The sequence below is a fragment of the Lonchura striata genome, chromosome 5 (genome assembly GCF_050655825.1).
Source record: "Lonchura striata isolate lonStrDom1 chromosome 5, ASM5065582v1, whole genome shotgun sequence".
Lineage (NCBI taxonomy): Eukaryota > Metazoa > Chordata > Aves > Passeriformes > Estrildidae > Lonchura > Lonchura striata.
In genome coordinates, this window is record NC_140707.1 from 16,611,741 (window position 1) to 16,632,908 (window position 21,168).

The 21,168-nt window shown below is 40.0% G+C and overlaps 1 protein-coding gene across 6 annotated transcripts in view; it reads left to right on the forward strand.

The window, feature by feature from the left end:
- Nucleotides 1–21,168, forward strand: part of GALNT18 (polypeptide N-acetylgalactosaminyltransferase 18) — a 244,246-nt gene that overhangs the window by 88,868 nt on the left and 134,210 nt on the right. For all 6 annotated transcript variants that reach the window (XR_014955486.1, XM_085579837.1, XM_085579838.1 and 3 more), the window contains exons 3-4: nucleotides 1,373–1,565; nucleotides 12,730–12,896. Coding sequence is in view for 5 of the 6 variants with exons in the window: in XM_085579837.1 (XP_085435963.1) it covers nucleotides 1,373–1,565; nucleotides 12,730–12,896 (360 nt within the window). In the remaining variant the exon portion in view is untranslated. The remainder of the gene's footprint in view (nucleotides 1–1,372; nucleotides 1,566–12,729; nucleotides 12,897–21,168) is intronic.

The following is a 21,168-nucleotide window of genomic DNA, read 5'->3' on the forward strand; positions in this document are numbered from 1 at the left end:
TGTTTACAGAGGTTGGAACATAGTGTAGGAAGCAAGTGCCATTAGTTTCTTGTCAGTGTTGTCAGAAAAAAAAAGGAGAACATCTCAAAAAAATCAAATAACCGAATCTTCTCAATTTATGTTTTTGCATCTTGGGTTCCTTTTAGTAGGAGATCAAAGGATGCTTCCTGGCATTCTTTGGGAGTCAGGATTCTGATGGCATATTGTGCTAGTACATAAACTTTTGTCTTTAGGTGTTTCCACAAAGGTTAAGTCAGCTCTCAGGCCTGTAGGTGGCTCTGGGTGCTGAGGAGGACTTTTGGAGCAATTGACAGATTTTCAGAAGATTCACTTTAATTTTCATAAGTCTCTGTGTTTGTAAGTACAGTCCTTTAGAAAGGAAAGTTCTTCATTTTGTTGGATCACTGTTAATGTGACTTCTGATAAATAATAATAACTTCCAGAAAAAGATTTTTTTTGTGTGCATGTGTGGCTCTAGTTTATGTTGACAAATCGGAGTCAATTAAGGCAATTGATCTTGTTTTACTGGTGTGCCATGGATTGTAAAGTATTTACAGAAACAAGGGTGTCCCGGTTAGATTATGTGGTCAGCTGTGATGTGTCAATCACAGGGAGCTCACAAGACACCTTGAACAGACTTTCTGTGCAGCTAGACATTGAGAATGAATGCTGTGATTTCGTTGTACTAGAGCTCTTCTTAAATTGAGTTCTAGGTATATGTCTCCCCCTCCTCTCTGTTTGGCATAACAGCCAGAGAGGTGGCCTTGTGAAATGAAAACCTTTGCTAATCAGGCAAATACTACAAAGTGATGATCCCAGTAGCATCATTGCATGCATCTAAATATGGACTAAAAATTCAAATAGGCTGAATTGGTAAACAGGAGCATAAAGTTATTGCATGACTGAAATTGGTTTGCTATTTACACACGAATGCCTAGTACAGTGAATTTTCTTTATGTTGAATACATAGTTTTAAAGAACTTATTTTACACACAAACTCTGGCAGCCATTTTGTGCACTACGTACAGTTGCTTTGCTTTTCCCCTTCAAAACTTCAGTCGTTTCCTAGCAAGCAGGCTGAAATTAAATATTTCAGATTAGTATATAAAAGCAAAATAACATTATTTTCTGATAAAGATCCTTCTGAAATTTAATTAATTTAGGCCTTTAGTCTGATTGTGATAAAAAAAAATTGTTTATACCTAACTTTGTTTGACTGTTAAATGTTGAGCCTTACGTGCTAATAGTTAGACCAACACAAGAGTGTGTGAGGGCACATCACGGAAAGACTTACGGGCAGCAAGTGAAGCTAAAGTTACACTTTCTAAAATAACAGATCCTTACTGTTTCCTTTTGTCTTTGTCTCTCGTAGAGGCTCCACCAAAACTGGAAGACAGTCCTGCAGAAGCGTTCACGGACTCGTCTCTCTTTGCTCACTGGGGGCAGGAGCTGAGCCCCGAGAGCCGGCGGCTGGCCCTGAAGCAGTTCCAGTACTACGGCTACAACGCCTACCTGAGTGACCGCCTGCCGCTGGACAGAGCCCTGCCGGACCTGCGGCCCAGCGCGTGAGTGCTCGCTGCTCGGTTCCCTGAGGCTCCGCTGCAGCCTTCCTGCTCTGTCCACTGCAGCCTTCCTGCTCTGCTCCCTGAGGCTCCACTGCAGCCTTCCTGCTCTGCTCCCTGAGGCTCCGCTGCAGCCTTCCTGCTCTGTCCACTGCAGCCTTCCTGCTCTGTCCACTGCAGCCTTCCTGCTCTGCTCCCTGAGGCTCCACTGCAGCCTTCCTGCTCTGTCCACTGCAGCCTTCCTGCTCTGCTCCCTGAGGCTCTGCTGCAGCCTTCCTGCTCTGCTCCCTGAGGCTCCACTGCAGCCTTCCTGCTCTGTCCACTGCAGCCTTCCTGCTCTGTTCCCTGAGGCTCCGCTGCAGCCTTCCTGCTCTGTCCACTGCAGCCTTCCTGCTCTGTCCACTGCAGCCTTCCTGCTGTCCACTGCAGCCTTCCTGCTCTGTTCCCTGAGGCTCCGCTGCAGCCTTCCTGCTCTTTTCTCCCTGTGGGCTCCACTGCAGCCTTCCAGCTCTTTTCTCCCTGTGGGCTCACGCTCTACAGCCTTCCTGCTTTTTTCCCCCTGTAGGCTCACACTGCAGCCTTCCAGCTGTGTTCCATCTATGGGCTCACACTGCAGCCTTCCAGCTCTTTTCCACCTGAGGGCTTCACTTCAGCCTTCCAGCTCTGTTCCACCACACTGCAGCCTTCCAGCTCTTTTTCCCCCTGCAGGCTCACACTGCAGCCTTCCCGCTCTTTTCCATCTGCAGGGCTTACCTCATAGGTCTGGGTACAGGTAACAGCCAGAATGCATTATTTCTGTCAAACAGATTAAGGCTGTACATTTCAGTTGTCTTCTGAAGCGCTGCTGAACCCAGAGTCAGTCCTGTTAAAGTACTATTAAGTATTCATTAACATTTCTTCAGCATCTGTTGGAAGCTTCATCTCATCTACAATTTACATTAGCTACCGGGTGTGTTTTTTCTGCTAAAAGAACCTTTTAATGCCAATTTTCAGTTTCATCAGATAATCTGGCTAAATAAGAGCTGCTTTCTTTGGAAGCACAGAACTGCCTGTTTAAGGCCAGTTGTTAGTTTTAGTGGTGAAATACACCTTTGAGCCAAGCACTAAAAGCCCAGGGATCCTCCTTCCCTGGGCACATCTCTGCTCACAATCGTGCATGCCAGGCAGGGTGAATGCATCCAGGGTTATTCCACAATGGCTTGGGGAGGTGGATGGGACATGGGGAGGGAGCAACCTTCCCTTCAGTGCATCTGAGGGCTATTTGGGCAGCACTGGTCACAGAGACAGTTAATGCTCAACTTTTTTGACACGTTGGTGATAGATTTGATGCTTTGAACAAACACCAGCTCTGGAGATGGAGAAATAGGTGGAGGGAAAACTGCTTTTTTTTGCAGCTCATTAAAAAAAGAAGTCATTAAAATAAATATGCTGGATACTTAGTGAATCAAATGTGATTGTATTCAGTTATTCTAACCAAATATTTTAATAACTAAAGCAGTAGTGCATTTTGCTGCACATTAAGTTGATGATAGCAAAAATATGTGAACACCATCCCAGGCAGTACTTTAGCAGTATCTATACTATATATCATTATATATTGCATTGTATAAATATTTTTGTTGCAGATTTGCTGAAATAATGACTTTAAAGAAATCAAAGTCCATGCAATTGTATTTGTGTTTTGGTTGAATCAGTTTAGCAGTGCCTGTAGGGACAGTCTCTTTTTTGTTTTTTAATTGTAAACAGATCTAGAGAAAAAAGAAATCTTTTTAACTAGGCATCAATGATAGAAATGTTTCTGTTCTTATAGTGCTTTTGAAATTACTCTTCTGAATGATTTAAATATAAATTTTTTATAACTCTGTGTTTTAGAAATTAAAAATATGGAGAAAATGAATGTTATTGTAGCTGAAAATAAATTAAGGTTAAGATTTTGAAAGAAACTCTAGGTAGAAATGAATCATGATCCTAATTCCTGTGCAAGTTTTGATCCCTCACTGACTGTCTGTTAGAAACACGACAGACATCACAGTATGTTTAGGGACACATAGATACAAAATAATGGCTTAGTAATGGTAGATCAGGCAGGTTCCCTGCACCATTTAGGCTTGGGAAGGAGGCAGGGACTCTGACACTGGGATGGAGTAAGTTCTGACCCTGAGGCAAATGAGTTGTGTTGTCAGGCAGTATGCAAACTGTTTGCTGTATCTACAGCACCCTGTGGAGTGCAGAGCTACAGGTGTTCTGAAAGTCCTGCTGTTGAAAAAACAATTCCTGCTCCTGACAAGCAAATTCTCATTTGTGTGAGAGCACATGCATGAATGTTGTGGAGGAAAAAAGTCTACCCTGTGGAAGTATGTTTCCAGTGTTATAATAAATTTTTGGGATTTCTAGTACCTGGTTTTTAAGCCAAGTGCAGAAGTCACTTCCCAAGTGTGTATAGCTGTGTTTAAATTATCTTTGGGCAGGTACTGGGCTCAAGCAGCACAGGGTAAAGGCCAAGGACAGCACTGTGTGAAGAGGGCCTGCAGCAAGTGACATGGAGACCAAGTTAGTCACCTTTGCTGGTTCTCAGTCAGTTGTGGTATTTCTGTTCTGACTAGAAATCCATGAGAGCACAGATATAAGAGGTGTCACAGTATCAGGACAGAGTTAGCCAAGGTCTAACCAAGCTCATTAGCCTGGATTTAGCAGTAATTCTGCAAGATTCACATGACAGTGGCATCCCAGTAAAGGCTTGTGACAGGCAGATAAAGGGGCAGACCTCACATAGTTCTGTCTGGGCTCAGTGGTGGTCTGTTTTCTGTATTCAGAACCTATAGTATGAAGTAGAGGAATTTGGGAAGGCAACAATATTTGCAGCTGAAACCTAAGGAAATTCATACACTGTTAGCCACAGTTGAGAGCAGGAGAATTAAGTGATCTGCCAAAATTGTGATAATACTCCTTTTATATCATACTGGTATGACTCAGCTTTGACCTTTCGGCCTGTAGTGCTCTGAGAATTCACATCAACATATCTTAGCAGGGGAGCTCAGTGTGTCCTTACAAGGTTCTGCAGAGAGAAAGGCCATTCCACATGTGTAATAACACCAAATTATAACATGCAGCATTTTATAGGGTTGAGATTGTCAACATTAAATGCCATGACAAAAGAAGAGGACTATTAGAGATTGTGGAGCCACAGCACAAATGGAAGAGAGGGCAAAAATCCAGCTTTGCCCAGTTCTTCGGTGTGGGTGGCATGAAGAGGCAGTGGAACACATTTAGCAGTTAGGGCAGTGCACTCTGCCCAAGCCTCTGAACTCTGGCCTCTCTAGAAAAAGTTAATCACATTGGTTGGAAACATCCAGCAGAGCACACTTGGGTCAAGCTGTGGCAGTTGTCACACCTTTCAGAAAGACCTTTTCATGCTTCAGGTACTGCAGAGTGGTTTCTGACCCTCTGTACAGCCATGAACCTTCTGTCTCATTCTGAATTTAGTTCCTTTCCACTGTGAATATTTGTGCTAGCAGAGGGTGTCCCCAGCACAGTCCAAAATAATCTCTTTGAAGTAAGTAAGAGATGCCCTGGATACTTTAGGCTCCTGAAGTAACCCTTGCACTGTGAAGTGGGCTCAGTTTGTGTGATACTCAGTAGACAATGCAGGGTTTATTGTGGAGTATTGTCTCTGCCAGGGCCTGATTTTGTGCTGCTGAAGCTGGGTGCTGTGCTGTTCCCCACCCTTCTGTGCATCTGTTAGCCCATCACCTGTCTACATCACAGACCGACTAATAGATCTAATGAGCTTGGAAGCACTGAGGAAGGTAGTGCTGCCCTTGCTGCGTGCAGGAACAGAGGATAATAGTTCTGTGTTAGTTACAATTCTGTTGTGCTTATCACTTTTAGCAGGGCAGGCAGTACCCAAAAAGCTTGTTTAGAGTGAAATGTGAATGAAACAAGCTCATGCAGAAATTCATTATAACAATTTAGATTGTTTAGGGATCTGGAAATTGTCTCCCAAAGTCCTTTTGAGTGGATGCACTTAAGATTCTACTTTGTTGGCTTGTACATTTTTGTTGCCTGATCCATTGTGCTGAAGCACACATGGGAGAGGGAAGTAATCTTCTTTGATTATGTGATGAGCAAGGGAGGCAGCAGGAAAGAAGGCTTGCAGCAGCATCCCAGCAGAGGAGCTGTTTCAAAGGGTCTGGCTCCTGCATAGACTGTCTGATATGAAGAAACCTGGCCAGTAAATGCAAACCAACCTTTTCAGTCAGTGTAACTGACTGGAAGAAAGCAAAGAAGCAAAAGCAGAAAGGGTGGAAGGCAAAAGAAGCATATAAAGCTCAGATGTTTTAATTCTTTGGAGATTGTCAAATAGCATGCATGGTATAACTTGTGGCTTGCAGCAGGTTTGCCCCTTTTCCTGGCTGAAAGTTTGTAATCTGGAAAAGTGCAGAGGAGAAGTCCTGTTTCCTGTGCAGAGAAGGGCTTTGGCTATTTTGTAAGCATTTCTTTCAACCAATTCACTGTTCCTAAACTGATTATTTAGAGGCTCAGTTTAGCAAGGGACAAAGGTAGAAGCCTTGAAGACAGCAGAATTAGGTTTGTGACAAAGTGGGCACAAGCAAAGCAGGCGAGAGGTCCCCTGAATGCAGATGGGACTACAAAGAAGAAAAATCAAGCATTGGCTAGTTGAGGAGAGTGGTGTGGTTTGGGACCAAAGTTTTTTATATGTGTACACTTGTCCAAAATGTCTGCCAGTCCTATGGTGGCAAACACAATCCTGGATGTAGCATGCATCAGACTTTTTTCCCTTTATTGAATTTGATATAAGAAAAAAACAGTTATTTCAAATAGTGAGGTTCAGGTTGGGCATTTGTATGTAATCTCTATTTCTCCCCAGAAGCCAGCTCCTCCAGAGTTGCATTCCATAAACCTTTGTCCCAAATTGTACCTGTGAAACAGTTCTGTTCTGCTGGGTTTATGTTAGTGATGGATATGGCTCCTTGTTTATTTCTGACTAAGTTCTTTTGTTGCTAATGGTAAAAGAGAACATTAATATTGCTTGTTGCTTTTGATGTTTCAAAGGAGTAATTTAAAAAGTGCACAAAAGCCTGTAATGTTTTGTTTTGGACAGAAGTCCTAAAATTTCCCAAGTATTCAGCGTTCTTGTTAAATACCTAATGTTTAATACTGTCATATTAATGCTCTCTTTTACTTATCGCTCTACCTCTGATTCTTCTTTTTCTCATCTCACCTTTGCCATCAGAGTGGTTCCCAGAAGCAGTGTGTACTGCCTGAGCAGCCGCCCCCTGGGTTTCTGACCTGAGCTTCAGTTTTCCTGTTGAGATGTACCTCCTCAAATGGTTGCTCTAGAAGTGTTTAATGTCACTGGTAGTGCTGCCAAATCTGCTTCAGTCGTCAGGCTGCTCTAATAACCCAAGTTAATGATGATGTACACTTGCACAAGAAAAATAAGACCTTTTTATATGCTATTCAATGCCAACCTGGTTAGCATAGCTCAGTTAGCACTTAAAATACTGATAATGGCAAAAGGAAAAATGAAATATGATCAGTGACATAAACATAAATATAAAAATAGTTGTGCAGGAGTTCTTACAATGTTGGGATGTTGGGGGATACAATACAGATGATGGACTTTGGACCTGGTTAACATAAGAGGTTTGATGACAGGATGCCTTGGCAGTAGCAAACAGAACTTTGAGGATTGCAAGAAGATTCAACCAGACAGGTTTACCAGGAAAGGAAAATTGCATCAGACTTCTGCAAGCAAGAGGTGTTTAAAATGCATAAGTTTGTTTATGTCATTAGTAACCCAATCACTGTACTAAAACATTACTAGCCTCCCTAAAATAGTATATAAGCATTTGTATCCCACAGTAAATTGGATTCTGATCACTGAATGTCTTCCCCATCTCTCTTCAACGCCGACACCATAATACTCAGTTCTTTTGTCACAGTTTTACTGCTACTTATTTCATTGATGCCTGAATGTTTGTGAGGTTTTTTTTCCACTCCTATGTATCTTGAACTTCTGTTGGCCATTTTGGCTGTGGACAAAATGTTACCAGTACTTGAAGAAAGCACAATTCTGTTTCTGCTTGTGCTTTTGAGAAATTCTTACCCTTTTTGAACTAAAACTTGCTGCCATGTATGTGCTAAAACAACACTTGAACTGCAAACATCTTTTAGTAACATCCTTATTACATATTATATTAAATGAAAAAACTACAACAAAAAAACACCAAAAAAACCCCAAAACCAAAAAAGAGTGGAATGTATGTTATAATTTTTTTTTCTAAACAAAACAATGGGGTTTTGCTACTGTCTGATATGATCCTCTTGGTGAAAGTTTTTCAAAGCTTGCAGAAAATTATTTGAGTTCATAATTATATCCATATTTGTAGACAGTCTCAGAGATAAGTTATTAATAGATGAAATCATTTTTTGTTTGCTGCTTTCATGCATAGTTATGATAAACTAATTTTAATGGCTAATGACTGGCTAAATTGAATTATCACAATGCATAAAGGGATAGAGTTGTCTTGTGGACAAATATTTGCAAGAAGCGCTTTGTAATGTATGCTGCCCTCCATTTACCAGAGCTGTGCCTGAAATAGAACACCAGGAGTTTCTCTAAATTTCTGGTAACCATGACAACTGCTTACTTTAGTGCTATTAGCCCAATGTAATTGAGTGGTGTGGGTTACTGGTGGTAATTTTTAGCTTTGTTGAAGCGACACTCACTATTGCAGCTCCAAGTGCCATTTGGAATCTAGATCTGAAATCCAGTGTCACACTGGAACACGCTGGGTGCCTCGTGGATTGTGAGCTCGGCCATTGGCACCTGCACATTGTGGTTGCCATGTAACCTCTCCCTTCTCTGAGCTTAGTGGAGCTGAGATTTCCATCCATGCAGTTTCCTCCCCTCCCTCTCTGTAGCTATTTTTTGTTCTTTCCTATCACTGTAGAATTTTATTCCTCATAAAACTTGGCATAAAGATAATGACAGACATATTTGTGAAAATGCACAAGTGCTTTACATTCTGTGCAGGATCTGGGGCTGAGTTAATTCTGATTTGTTTAAATTAAAAAAAAATAGGTAATTTTTAGCGTCATCAAGCGGATATGAAAAATTATGTAGAGAGGAAAAAGTCTTTTTTTATAAACTACAGGCACACTGAAACAAAAAGTGAATTTGAGATGGAAGAAAGACAATGAATGAGTCTTAATGGGAAAAAAAAAAAGGAAACATGCACTCAGTTCAGGAATGTACCTGTGGGACTCAGATTTAGTCAAAGAAAGAAACTGAGAGTTTCTAGCCAGGCAGATGCCTGAGAAAGAGCTGGAGAGAATGTAAATAATTCTTTATCTCTCTTGTTTTTCACATTGTTTATAATTAAGTTCTATCACTGTGCATCAAGCACTCTGCACCAATGCTGTGGGTTGTTTTCAGTTCAGAACCAATGGAGTTGGTCCTTGCAGAGCTCTGTATAAAAGAGCAGTGTATTTTGAATAAATTGGAGTTTTACTCTCAGCAGCCTTCTGACTCAGAATCTTCTCATTCCCGTCCTGCCTCGACAGTAACATGTACCCTCCTTGAAAATTAGTCTTCTTGAAAAGACTAAAGAAATTAGACAAAACAGGAATCTTAATTCTATTCTCTCATGTCATCTGTAGTTATAAGACATGGTAGTGAAAAAGGGAATCAAATTACATCCACAGGATTAAAAGATTTGCTCTTGTCTGTACAAGTTGCCAGCAATGAAAAATTTTGTCCAGAGTGATAAAAAATTGCAAATATGTAATATGTAAATGAATGCGGGAAAACCAATACAAATAGTTTCTTTTAAATGAATGAAAGACTCATCATAAGCAGAAATTTCGTTTGAACCTGTCAGTTTATGCATGGATTTACAGCAAGGAAGCAGTGTATTGGGGGCTGCTTTGTCATCAAGAAACTTTTTGGAATATAATTTGTCACTAGCTTATCGCAGTAGTATATTTTACATTTATCTCAAGCTCAGTTTATGTGACAGATGAGAAAAAACCACCAGTATTTAAGGAAACAACTTCTTTGAACTATTTTCAGTATTCTTTTACTGCTATTCCAAGTATTTTCAAAAATCCCTCAATTTTACTTAATTATTTTATAGGTACCACATCTTACCAGATAGAGTTTAATTTTTTGCTAGAGTATCATTCTATCTACTTTGTGCATTGTTATGGATGAAGATAAAAAATATTACCATGCCTAAGCTTAAAGATACATTGGCTGAAGATTTATTTGCTGGACCATTTTATATCTGTTAATTTTGGCTGCAAGCACATCACTAAAATAACAAGCATTGTAGGTTATTTAAAGTGTAATACTGAAGATTATTTCAGTAGGTTTAAACCTGTTAACTAGTTCATAGTCTGTTTGAAGACAAATTTTCAAAATTTGGATGTATACACACCATTTGTCATGAATAGGTCTGTTCTTCAAGGGCCTGGATCTCTAATGGTTTTAGCATCTTGTGGAAAAAATGTGTTAGTATTTAAGAATTATTACGTGATTATAAGTACAGAGGCCACCCAGTCACTTTGAGCCTGAAATATGCACATTGGAAATCCTTTTGTCAAATGCCACTTAAACCTGATGGTCACTAAAACTCACATTTGTCAAAGATTCACCTCAGGTTTGGCAGTGCTCAGCCCAAGTAAATTTATGGCTATTTCAGCTACTCAGTCATCTGGGCAGGGCTTTTAGAGATTGTTTTAAGCAGGCTTTTCAGAGATTTTTCACCACTGAAGGTGATATTTTTTTCAAGGAACAGTGTCAGGGGTTAAAATGCTCACTCTAGGGTACAGGAGGCAGCTGTGGAAACTATCTTTTCTCCTTAATAAGATGTGAAACCAGTGTGTGTGTGTAGAATTTGGACTGTTTAGCCTAGAGAAGAGGAAGCTTAGAGAGGATATCATCAAGGTAAATATCTGAAGGGAGGCTGCAAAGAGCCAGGCTCTTCTCAGTGCTCCCCAGAGGCAGGACCAAAGGCAAAGGGCACAAACTGAAGCACAGGTTGTAGTCTCCACCATTGGAGGCACCCCAACCCTGCCTGAATATACTGATGCAGGAAAATACTTGCAGGCTCTGTGAAAATGACTTTGTTTCTTCAGCCAAATTGTCACTAGTTAAAAGGAAATAATAAATATTAGCTTGCAAAAGAAAGAAAAAACTTATCACAAGAATTTTTGGGGCATTATAATCTAGAAAGATTTGACATAGACATGAAGAGTGGAGTTTAGAGTTTAAAATGGACAAACATTCATTTGAACATGTGCTGCAGGGCCTTCCTCCAAGGGATTAATCCTAAATATGAGGTTAGAGAAACTTGGTATCACTCCAACTTAGTTTCATTGCTCTACAGAAAGTGGAATGACCCTGAAAAGGGGGACTGAAAATAATCATACCAAGCTGGCTAGTAGTTGGTTCTCTGGGGAGTTTGCGGAAGATTGAACTCATGCTCCCTCTGTCCTGGCTGAAGGTTTTCACTCCTGCACTGCTGGTTAAAAGAGAAAAACAGTGCTGCCTTGCACTAATTGCCTTCTGGAAGAAAAGTCAGCTCCCCTTGTCTCTTTATTTTGCATAAAATCAACTCCTGGATGCTTTAAAGAAAACTTTTCATCCTGATGCTGAAAGCTGTCTTACCAATGACTAGAGGATTAAAACACCAGTCAAAATACAAACTGATCTGAAAAAAAAAGTGTTGGTTTGTTGTGCCACAAAAGATAAGCCACAGTGGGAATCAGTAAATCCAAACACCATTTTAATTATTTCCCTCTGGTATTGATCCTATGGAACAAAAAGCTGTGAATCTCTGCCACAATGAGGTTTCATATTTGTTTCTAAAAGGTGTATGAACCAGGTGTTAAAAAATATACTGTTAGCTTTTTAAGACTTGAAATGTTGCTACTTTTTCTAGATTCTGTTTTCTGTTTTATATGTCCTTATAACTCTTTTGCATGGTGACAGAGAGAAAAGTACCTAAAATATTAAATAGCTTCTTTAATGTGATTTCCATCACTTTCAAACCAATGACTGAATTTAGAAAATTGGTTGACCAGATGAATTTTGATATTGTGCTATCTCAGCTTGGGTGTCATGTGTCCTATGCACTGACTTTTTTCAGAACCTGTAAAAGCATAGAAGTAAATTGATAATTTTGATTGAACTTAATTTTTGTACAACATCCAGCACACGAAGAGGAATGCTTGAATGCTTTTGTGATACTTCTTTGTATTTATTTGCTGCACAAATTAAAATACAAACTCCTTAAAGAATTTTTCTCTTTGACCTGAAGAGCAGATTTAGTTAAGGAGTCATATTCAAGCATTGAGTAAAAATACTGAATCCATCCATGCTTTCTGTATAGGCAAAATATTGGCTCTTAGTTATGCTTTCCACAATTTTCTGGGGTTCCTTGATGCAGTGAACTCTGGTGTCTGGAGAGGATAGTGACTTAGTGTTGTCAGAAGGTAGAGAAAATAATTTCCATCTGCAAAGTCTATCTAAAAATGCTGCTTGAGTCAGCCTGTGCATAATTTCATCCTAGTAAATAGTTTCAAATCTGAGAAAAAGGTAGAATTAATTGTTTCACAGAAAAATACTCATGTCCTTTTGCTCAATTAAGTTCTGGCTTTATTAAAAAGCAAATATTTTGCTCACAGTTTAAAAAGGTAAAGTGGTAAAAGAGCTTTCTACTCATATAATTGAAAGATTTGAATCCTTTTTGGAAAGAAGGAGGTGAAAAAAAGAAAAACATTAAAACACTAAGGAGCTTTAAAGTTGTGGGCAGCACTTCCATACTGCTGTTTCCATAAGCAAGTTGGAACATGGCTGAAATATCTGTTTTTGGAAAAGGAAAGAAAAATGCACCAGGTTATGAGAGTATTCCTCTTTCTGATTAAACCCCTTGTCTGTGCTTACAGATAAGTTTTCCACTGTTTTATGTGTTTTTCCTGGCTGCACCATCTGTCTTAGGTTTAGTATCAGGATGTTCTTTCTGTATCTTCTAACGTATTCTTACAACTGGGGATAGATTTCTCTGAAATACTTTTTGTTTGCATTGCAGATTGCCAAAAATTTACGTGTTTTCTTTTCTCCAACCTTTCCCTGCAGGTGCAGGAACCTGACATTTCCTGAGAGTCTTCCCGAAGTCAGCATTGTGTTCATATTCGTTAACGAGGCGCTCTCAGTGATCCTGCGCTCCATCCACTCAGCCATCAATCGCACGCCTGCTCACCTGCTCAAGGAGATCATCCTAGTTGATGATAACAGCAACAATGGTAAGAGGTTTTGGTTCTTCCCCTTCCCTGCCCTGAGGCTGGATCATACAAGAGAAACCTTGAATTCTGGCTCTTGCTCAGCCTTTGGCCTTTCAAATGTTATAGGTGGGTTTTCTCTCTTCTTCATCCCACGCTTTTGCTGGGCTGTCTTGTACTCCACACAAGTGGGGCATGTTTAAAAGTGTGTACAAAAGAAAGAATGTTTGAGGTGTCTGGTAGGCAGAGTTTTGAATGTATCAATAGATCAGACCTAGCAAGTTTTACTCTTATTGCTTGAGAGTGTTTTCAAGCGTGTATGGTTTCTGCACTTCTATTTCTACTGTATGATTCCACACGTGTACTCTCTGTTTTGTATAAAAAGTCTTTCTGTGTTTCTTGGACTTGTTATAGGTAAAAATTAATCCAGACAAATTAAAAATAAAAAGTAATTTTATTTTTAGTGACTGAATTCTATCTGAGCCAGCCACAAAGAAAAGAACAGTGCTGAGTCCAGGATCAGCACTGGGTGAGACACAGGTCTGACCATCTTGCACAAGTGATTTTTATACGGTTTATTTTGTTCGAGGCTGGGATTTCTGTGATCAGCCTTTTCTTTCCATTCAAAGTCCCACATATTCATAAAGTTTCTTTTCTCTGCACTGAGTTAAAAAAACCATCTGGAGAGCAATGTACATCCTTGATGGAGTTACGTAGCCCGGCATTGAGATGTATCTTTTGGTGGTTCCATCTCAATCTTGGGTTGTTGTCAGGACCACATCATCACCTGGGAGTTCCTAGATCACCTTGAGAAATGACCCATCTCTGGACTAGCTACATGTATTAACTTGTAAATGAAGTTTTATCAGCGGTAGTCTCAACTTCTGTGAGGCAGCCCCCTAGCTCTGACTCGTATGCTTTATGCCAATATTTCATAGTAATATAAAACATTACATACATACCACCCTATAGGCGCAAATTATCCATACTACACATAACAGACTTCTTTAGATTTCCAGTTCTCTTCTCATTAGCAGCACTTACCTTGCTGCTTCTCTGCTGTCTGTGCTCAGATGTTGCTCTCCATGATCTGAAGGATTGCACTGCCCATCTCTGATGGTTCAGTGCTTGCCAGGATGTATGTCAGTGAGGCCATGCTGGGCACTATTTACAAGTCTTACTTTCTAGGAACTTTACTGATGAAATTTTAATAAGCACAGAATGCTGAACTTAAAGAAAAATTCTGCTGTGCTGTGTTAATTCTGAACTGCTAAAATACAAGGAGAATCTGAATTTATCTTGTTGAAGGAAGAAGCTGAACAAAGAGCTTCTCTCATCCTTGAAGGAAAAAGCTGAACAAAGGGCTTCTCTTATCCTTGCCATCACAACTGCTGTTACCTGGCTATATCCCTGTAGCTAAATCCTGTGTCTTGCTGCTGATCACAAATGTGTCTTAGATTTGTACAGAGAAGAAACTTTTTGCTAAGCAAGTAAGTTCCCCACCCCAGGCTCTGCGCATCATCATATCCTCTTCTGCTGACTATGAATGAAGGAAAAACTGCAATCCTGACTCTTCAAAGTACACACAAAACTCAACAACTTGGTGTCAGCCTATGTCTTAAGTTTTGTCTTCTTCCTTCTGCAACACCCAGCGATTTGATAGGAAGGAACACAACCCTGAAACACAGCTTTGACTGGTGGCCTTGGCTGCGATGGTGTGAATCCACTCCTTCACCATTCAAATGAGAACACAAAGAATCTGAGTAGCTGCTGGTGCTGCAGGGCCTGTGGTCTCTGAACATTGGTAAACTGGCCACAAAGCAGTCATAAAAGGAGAGAAATAAGGTGGAGAAAAAGCAGCTTCTAGAGTTTGAGTCTGATATTGTATGGTTTACAGGCAGTTATTGCAGTGGGCACATTGCAGAGCAATGTCAGCAATACCAGTGTTTTTGAGAGCTTGTCATCACTGTGGTGAGCTCGCTAACAAACACTCTTTGCACTGTGCTTTACAGACTGGCCAAAATTATTATTTTTCATTATTTCATCCCTGAAATAGAACAGAAATCACAGGAACTACTTTATCTTTCAGGAAAACCTGTCCAGCCACTTTTTTTTTTTTGTTAGTACCAGTATTGGTACTGAACTGTATAGTATTTTTATGATTTGCTGTGCCTTTTTTTTAGGCTTGCTTTTCTTACCCTCCAGTGCCTTAAATCCTTGGGTTCCTGGCCCCAAGCAGGGAGACAGAAATTGGGAGGACGGTAACCTTTGGTTTGGCTGCCTTGGCTTGGTGTTACATGTCATCTTATACAAAATCACACTGTGCAGAGCTATAGTTAGTCTCACAGAAAAATTCAACCCTCTGCAGGATTTTATGTTGCTCCTCTAACCCTTTCTCTGGTATCTCTTTTGTGCCGTATTAAATTAGATTTCTACAGTCCTCTTTATCCCATAATGTATGCTGGAGACCTGGTAATAGGCATATATTTGGAGCAGATGAATGTTCAGAACAGGAGAAATTGTAAAGATGATTTATGGGCTTTACTACTATTAGTTTAAATCTTGAAATATTTATTTTTAAACTTACTTTTCCTTTTACAATATTCTATTTTCCATTTTTTCTCCCTTCTAGCATTGCTGAGATGAATCCTTTATATTTAGTGTCATTCTGTGTTTTTGCTAGTAGCTCTTTATCTTGCAAGTGTTGCTGCTTGTAAGATACGTGGGTTACTCTGGGTTTCCATGTAATTTACCTGAGGGGGCAAACACTTGGTTTGTGCTTGCAGTGGGCTCCAGCTCTGCTTCTCACAGGGATCTGTCAGAATCCTAATTATAAGTGGTATTTTTACTCTCCAGCATTCACCAGGGATGGCAGCTTCTCTTAACTAGATGCAAGATTTCTTTCTGTGGTGCCACAGCCATGGGCTTCACAGGCAGGAAACATCACACTGTGGGGAGTGACAAGAAATGAAATGAACAGGGCTAATGCCTTTATTAATGTTCAGCTCTTTATTAAAAATTTCAGCTGGGCAAGGGGCTCGACATGGAGCTCACCCCCGCTGTTGTAGCTTTTTCCAGGTAGCTGAAGGGGGAGGAGGCGTGCAGAGTCTGTCACTGATGTCCAGAACAACAACTGCCCCTCTCCTTTCCTTGTGGTAATACCAGGAAATTCTTTTTTTTTCCCACAGCCTACTCTAGTCTAGTTTTTTGTAGGTGATGGTGACAGAGCAAAAGTCAATCAGGGGATGTGTTTCCCTCTTCCTCAGCTAGGGCATTTGTCCAACCCCCTCAACTGTGTTTAGTTCTTTATTTAGGGGCGTCTTTATCCCCAAAAAAACCACTCCCATGGTCCCAAGGGATTTTTATTTGCATTTTAGTCCCAGAAGGGCATGGTGGATGGGGGTGGAAAATTATCTCTAGGTAGTTTAGAGAAAACAAATAGAGAAATTAGCTAATTAACATTTCAATATGGGTGAGCTAGCAGCTGTTCCAGTGTTGCCGTGGTTCATTACAGAAAGAAAAAGTGCAACCAGAGATCTAGCGGAGTCCAAATGGGCGTGGTTTAACAAATCCCAAATTTCTGTAGACCTGTATTTTGGAAAAGAGCAGTGCAAGAACTAGATGGGTTTTTTTAAAAAATTCCAGAAGGCTGATTTCAGAAACCATTAATTCAAATATAGGGCTAGAGTCTGTACATTTGTCTTGAGCAATATGAGCTATAGCATTTTATTTCATGTACTTCAAGGGATGTCAAGGAAATTATCTATAACTTTCCTCAAACCTCTTTGCAATTTTTAAAGTTCCAAATTATGTTTTGGGAGACCTCAATTAATCTCTTTGTGAAGTTTCCCTTTTTTAAAATAAGTTCAGAGTTAGAAAACTGTGAAAGGCCAGTGTGTGCCATTTAAAAGCAGAAAATAGATTTTGCAGGTCCTAAAATTTTGATCCTTTATTTAATAAAGCCATTTGTATGGCTTAATGTGTGTATTTCACCATACCATCTTTTCTGGTGGAATTTGGATGAAGATTGCTCTGAATTGTTTCATATATGCTGATAGGTACATTAGTAGTAGAATTTAATTTAATTTAATTGAAGGATTAAAAAAGGCACATTTCACAGTGACTGTCTATTGTATAATGAGAACAGAAGATTTTTTTAAAGCAAGCGAAGTATCAGTGTTGTTTATTTGTGTCTCATTTGGGTCTTAGTCATGTTGGTGACTAAGCAACTTCACAGATTTCAGATGTTTTACTGTATTTTTAAGTGTCAGATCAGAATCTTTCTCATTCTCCTCAGTAGTGCTGTTTGCTTGGCAGAGATAATGTACGTATAAGTTTACAATTTGGCAATATAATTTTTAAATTTTTTTTACTTCAAAAGCAGAGGAATTTTTTTTTTTTTTTTTTTTTTTTTTTTTTTTTTTTTTTTTTTTTTTTTTAGAAAACAGGCTTAAAAAAATTTAAGTGGCCATTCCCATGACTGCTGGTGGTTATTAGACCTCAGAAACATATTTAGAGGAATGGCTTGAGCTGTAGACTATTGGCATTGTGGTTTATTTCCCCTGGTTTGTGGCATCCTGCCCTCTAGGGACAGGGTGGTGACCTTCTGTGTCACTGGAGCCCTGGTTTGGCTTTTGAGCTGGCGCTGAGCACCACTGCATTACAAAGTACCTCTTGAAGGGATTTTCAGATTATTTGAAATCTCTCTAAAAAAGCTAGTTGTTAGTCATGATGAGTTCAGCTTCATGGGGAGGCAGTAGGCATTAGTGTGTCCAGAGTATGCCTTGCAAAATTTAATACTATAGCAGTAATTATCATGTTCTAGGACATTTTTGTTTCACATTACAGTTAATAATATTGCAGTGGAGGCTCAGATTTTGCAAGGTTCCTTCCTTTTCCTTGAAGCATTACTTATGAATTAAATATTACTACATATTCAGTGTAATAATTCTCATTTTGTCCTGAGATTTCCATGAATACAGCTACTGAACTGCAGTAATAATGCTAGATATCACAGGATGTGAATTTTGTATTGCAGTGTTGAGAATTAGTACAGACTGGTAAAAAGTGGGTCAGGTGCAACCATATCACCTGTAAGAGGTTGTTCTCAAAACACTGACTGAAAAGAAACTTTTTAAAAAGCATCCACAGCTTTTCATTAAAAAGTTATATTTCTGTGGCAATTCTTAAGAGATATTTGGGAATAGAAGATTGTCTGATTTTCTTTTTTTCTTTACAAAAGCAGTGATGAATAAACCTCAAGACTACTGTTCAAATGCCTGCTAGATTTCATAGCACAGCCTAGTTTGAAGATGGCTTACTTGTAGATCATACAACTATGAAAAACCTGTTCATAGCAATCTCCTGGGGAAAACCTTTGCTCTTGCTTTCTTTCTGTTTGGATTCTTGCTCTTCCCTTACCTGAATGTCAGGAAAGTTGCAAGACAAACAGAAACATCTGAAATCAAGGAAATAGGTCAAATTTATCTAAACCTGCATTCATTTTTGGGCTGTGGTTTATCCATCAGGAAGGCTTTACTTTATCTGCCTAGATTGATTCTCTGAATTAGTTAATGGCCTTGATGCTGAAATAATTATTGCACAGTCTTTGCAGAAGCAAACTCTCAGAAGGGTTGACAGGGATCGACATGAAAAAAAAAAAAGGCTGTGCAATGCTGGCTAGGAATCAAATGCTAAGAAGCATATATTTATGTATAGAGCAGGAAATTTGTTCCTGTTGTGGATCTGACAAAAATATTGGCTATTGTTACAAATTTTACCGCATTTTACTTTAGTAACTTTTAAAGCTGCGACTTGAATTAATGAAGGCAATTCTTTGAGCATATATCTGCTGCTACGTGTTATGTGCTGCTTGTGGGGCTGCAGTGAGGTGTTCCAGCTACTGTGGATGCATCTGAAAAGACAGAAGAGGGAAATAACCATAGGTAAACCCTTGTCCTGTGGCCATCTGTTCCAGTCATCACCAGAAGTTAAAGCATACTGTTCTTCTTATTCATGTCCTGGCCATGCAGCTCAGAATTCTGGTGGGAAAAATTATGAGCCACTAATGTAAATAGACTGTGAGATTTTTATAAGTACACTGGGTCCTGTTGATGTCCTGGACTGGCTATGGACTGTTGTCTCCTCTTACTTGTCAGTCCTTGTGACAATGATTTTGATTACTGCTTTAAAGGGGAGAGCTTGTGGAGTAGGATATCAAAATGAAGTGAGAAACACAGCAGAGAAGAGAGTCACTGCTGATGAATAAGGCTATTTGTCCCAATTATTCTGACACCTGTGGTTTTTGGTTTGGTTGTTTGTTTTTGTTTGGGTTTTTTTTCTTTGGTTGGTTTTTTTTGTGGGTTTTTTTTGTTTGGTTGGTTTTTTTTGGCTGTTTGGGATGGGCTTGGGGGTGGGTTTTTTTGGGTTTTCTTTTTTGGGGTTTTTTTTGGGCTGTTTTATATTTATTTTTTTATCACTTTTCATACCTTTTTTTTCCTCCTGTGTTCATTCACTCTACATTTGATCCAGGGGTGGTCTTATTCCTTGGTTTTTATTGTGTCAGCCACTTTCATTGGACTCCTTCTACTCTAGCAGTCTGCCTTTTTGAATGCTCACTTCCTCACCCCCAATCCCTACAACTCATCTTTCTTTGTGAGCTTTTGTCCTTCAGGTGGGGTCTCCACTTTGCATGTTCTCAAATTCCAGGGTACCTGTGCCTCTTATAATTTCCTCCATCCCAGTATTTTCTGCACTTTCTCACAAACTGCATTCCTCCATTTCCCCCATCTCACCGTTCATCTTTCCCTTGCTTGTAGCTGCAGTAATAAAACACCTGCCTGAATCATCCCTCCCTACCTTCCTCCACCCCCAGTAATTGTTCTTTCCTTTTTTGGGTTATGTTTTTATAATTTCCCACTTTCTTCCTTTCTCTCTCTATTGCCTCCTTTTCATACATGTTTTTCCATTTTCTTTTGTTTTCATTTAAGAATGATTATGAAGTATACTTTTCATTCAGCTTTCCTAACTCCTCCATGACTGAATTCCATAGTTCATCAGATTCAAGGGCTCCCATTCCATCACATGAGGGGGCAGGGTTAGCATCCCTTTCTAACCCCGAGAGGCAAGGCTTTGTGTCCTTGTCATTATAGTTGTGTGAAAGCTGTTTGATAGTGAGCATGGAGTTTTATGTTGGGAACCTTCACAGTCTCCTTTCTTTATGACTCCAATGGAAGGTCCTTAGCCTTCCTTTTCTGGGCAATTGGGAGAGTTCCAGTGCTGTGAGACCATTTGCTTCTGTGGAAGCTCTATGTGCTCCAAAGGTGCTGGCAGTGATAAAGTGGCCTTTCAGCAGAACAGTTATTTTAATAATCTGCAATACACTGTAGTTCAGTCTGTTGGTATGGCTGGAAAAGCAACATTTCAATGTGTGTGCCAGCTGATAGCAGAACCACTGTCCACAGCAGGGGGCAGCTGTGCAGTGCAGAGCTTTTATTGCAGTCTCCTGACATCAGACTTTATGAATCAAGCATTCAGATAATGCTATGAATTGAATCTTCCCTAACCAGCAGGGGACAGACGTTAATGTATGGGCATCTTATCTTTTATTCCATCTGTGAGGTAATTTAGTTTGTTCAGTCCTGATCCACTTGCAGTGTAGCAGTCTGATGAACACCTTTTCCTGTGTCAGATTCAGTACACAAAGTCTAAGAGTGTGGGAATCCAGAGCTTCCCTCTGGCTGCCCTGGCAGGTCTGGGACCCTGGCAGGGTCAGGAACCCCCCTGGACAGAGCCCCCAGAGACACTATCTGTGATCTCTGTCCATGGAAAAGAGTTTTCAATCTTACAGGATGAATTACAAGCTCTGAGTGTTTCATATATGTAATAATTAAGTGTGGCATGGGTGCAAAAGTAAAATTTTAGGATTCTAGATTAGGGGTCCAAAGGGGACAAGATGGAGGAAATTGGGTGTGCCTTGTCCTTTTTCTCCTTCTTCATGCCCTCCATGTTTCACTGTGGTGTTGGCATTTTTCTGTTGGTTCAGGCTGGGGACACACTGTCCAGCGTAGGTGACAGATATTGGCACGTTATTGTAAATCCAGCCCAGGGAGTTTCTGGTATTTAATGTTTGTAACATCCCACTGAGGGCAGAGCCCCACACGCTGCCCTGCAGGACAGAGCTGGGCAGGGCAGCAGAACATGGTAGAGATAAACAGAATAAACAACCTGGAAACCAGCACAGACCAATTATGGCTTCTGCTTTGGCAGGGGGCTGAGAGACAGAGACTTTCTACAA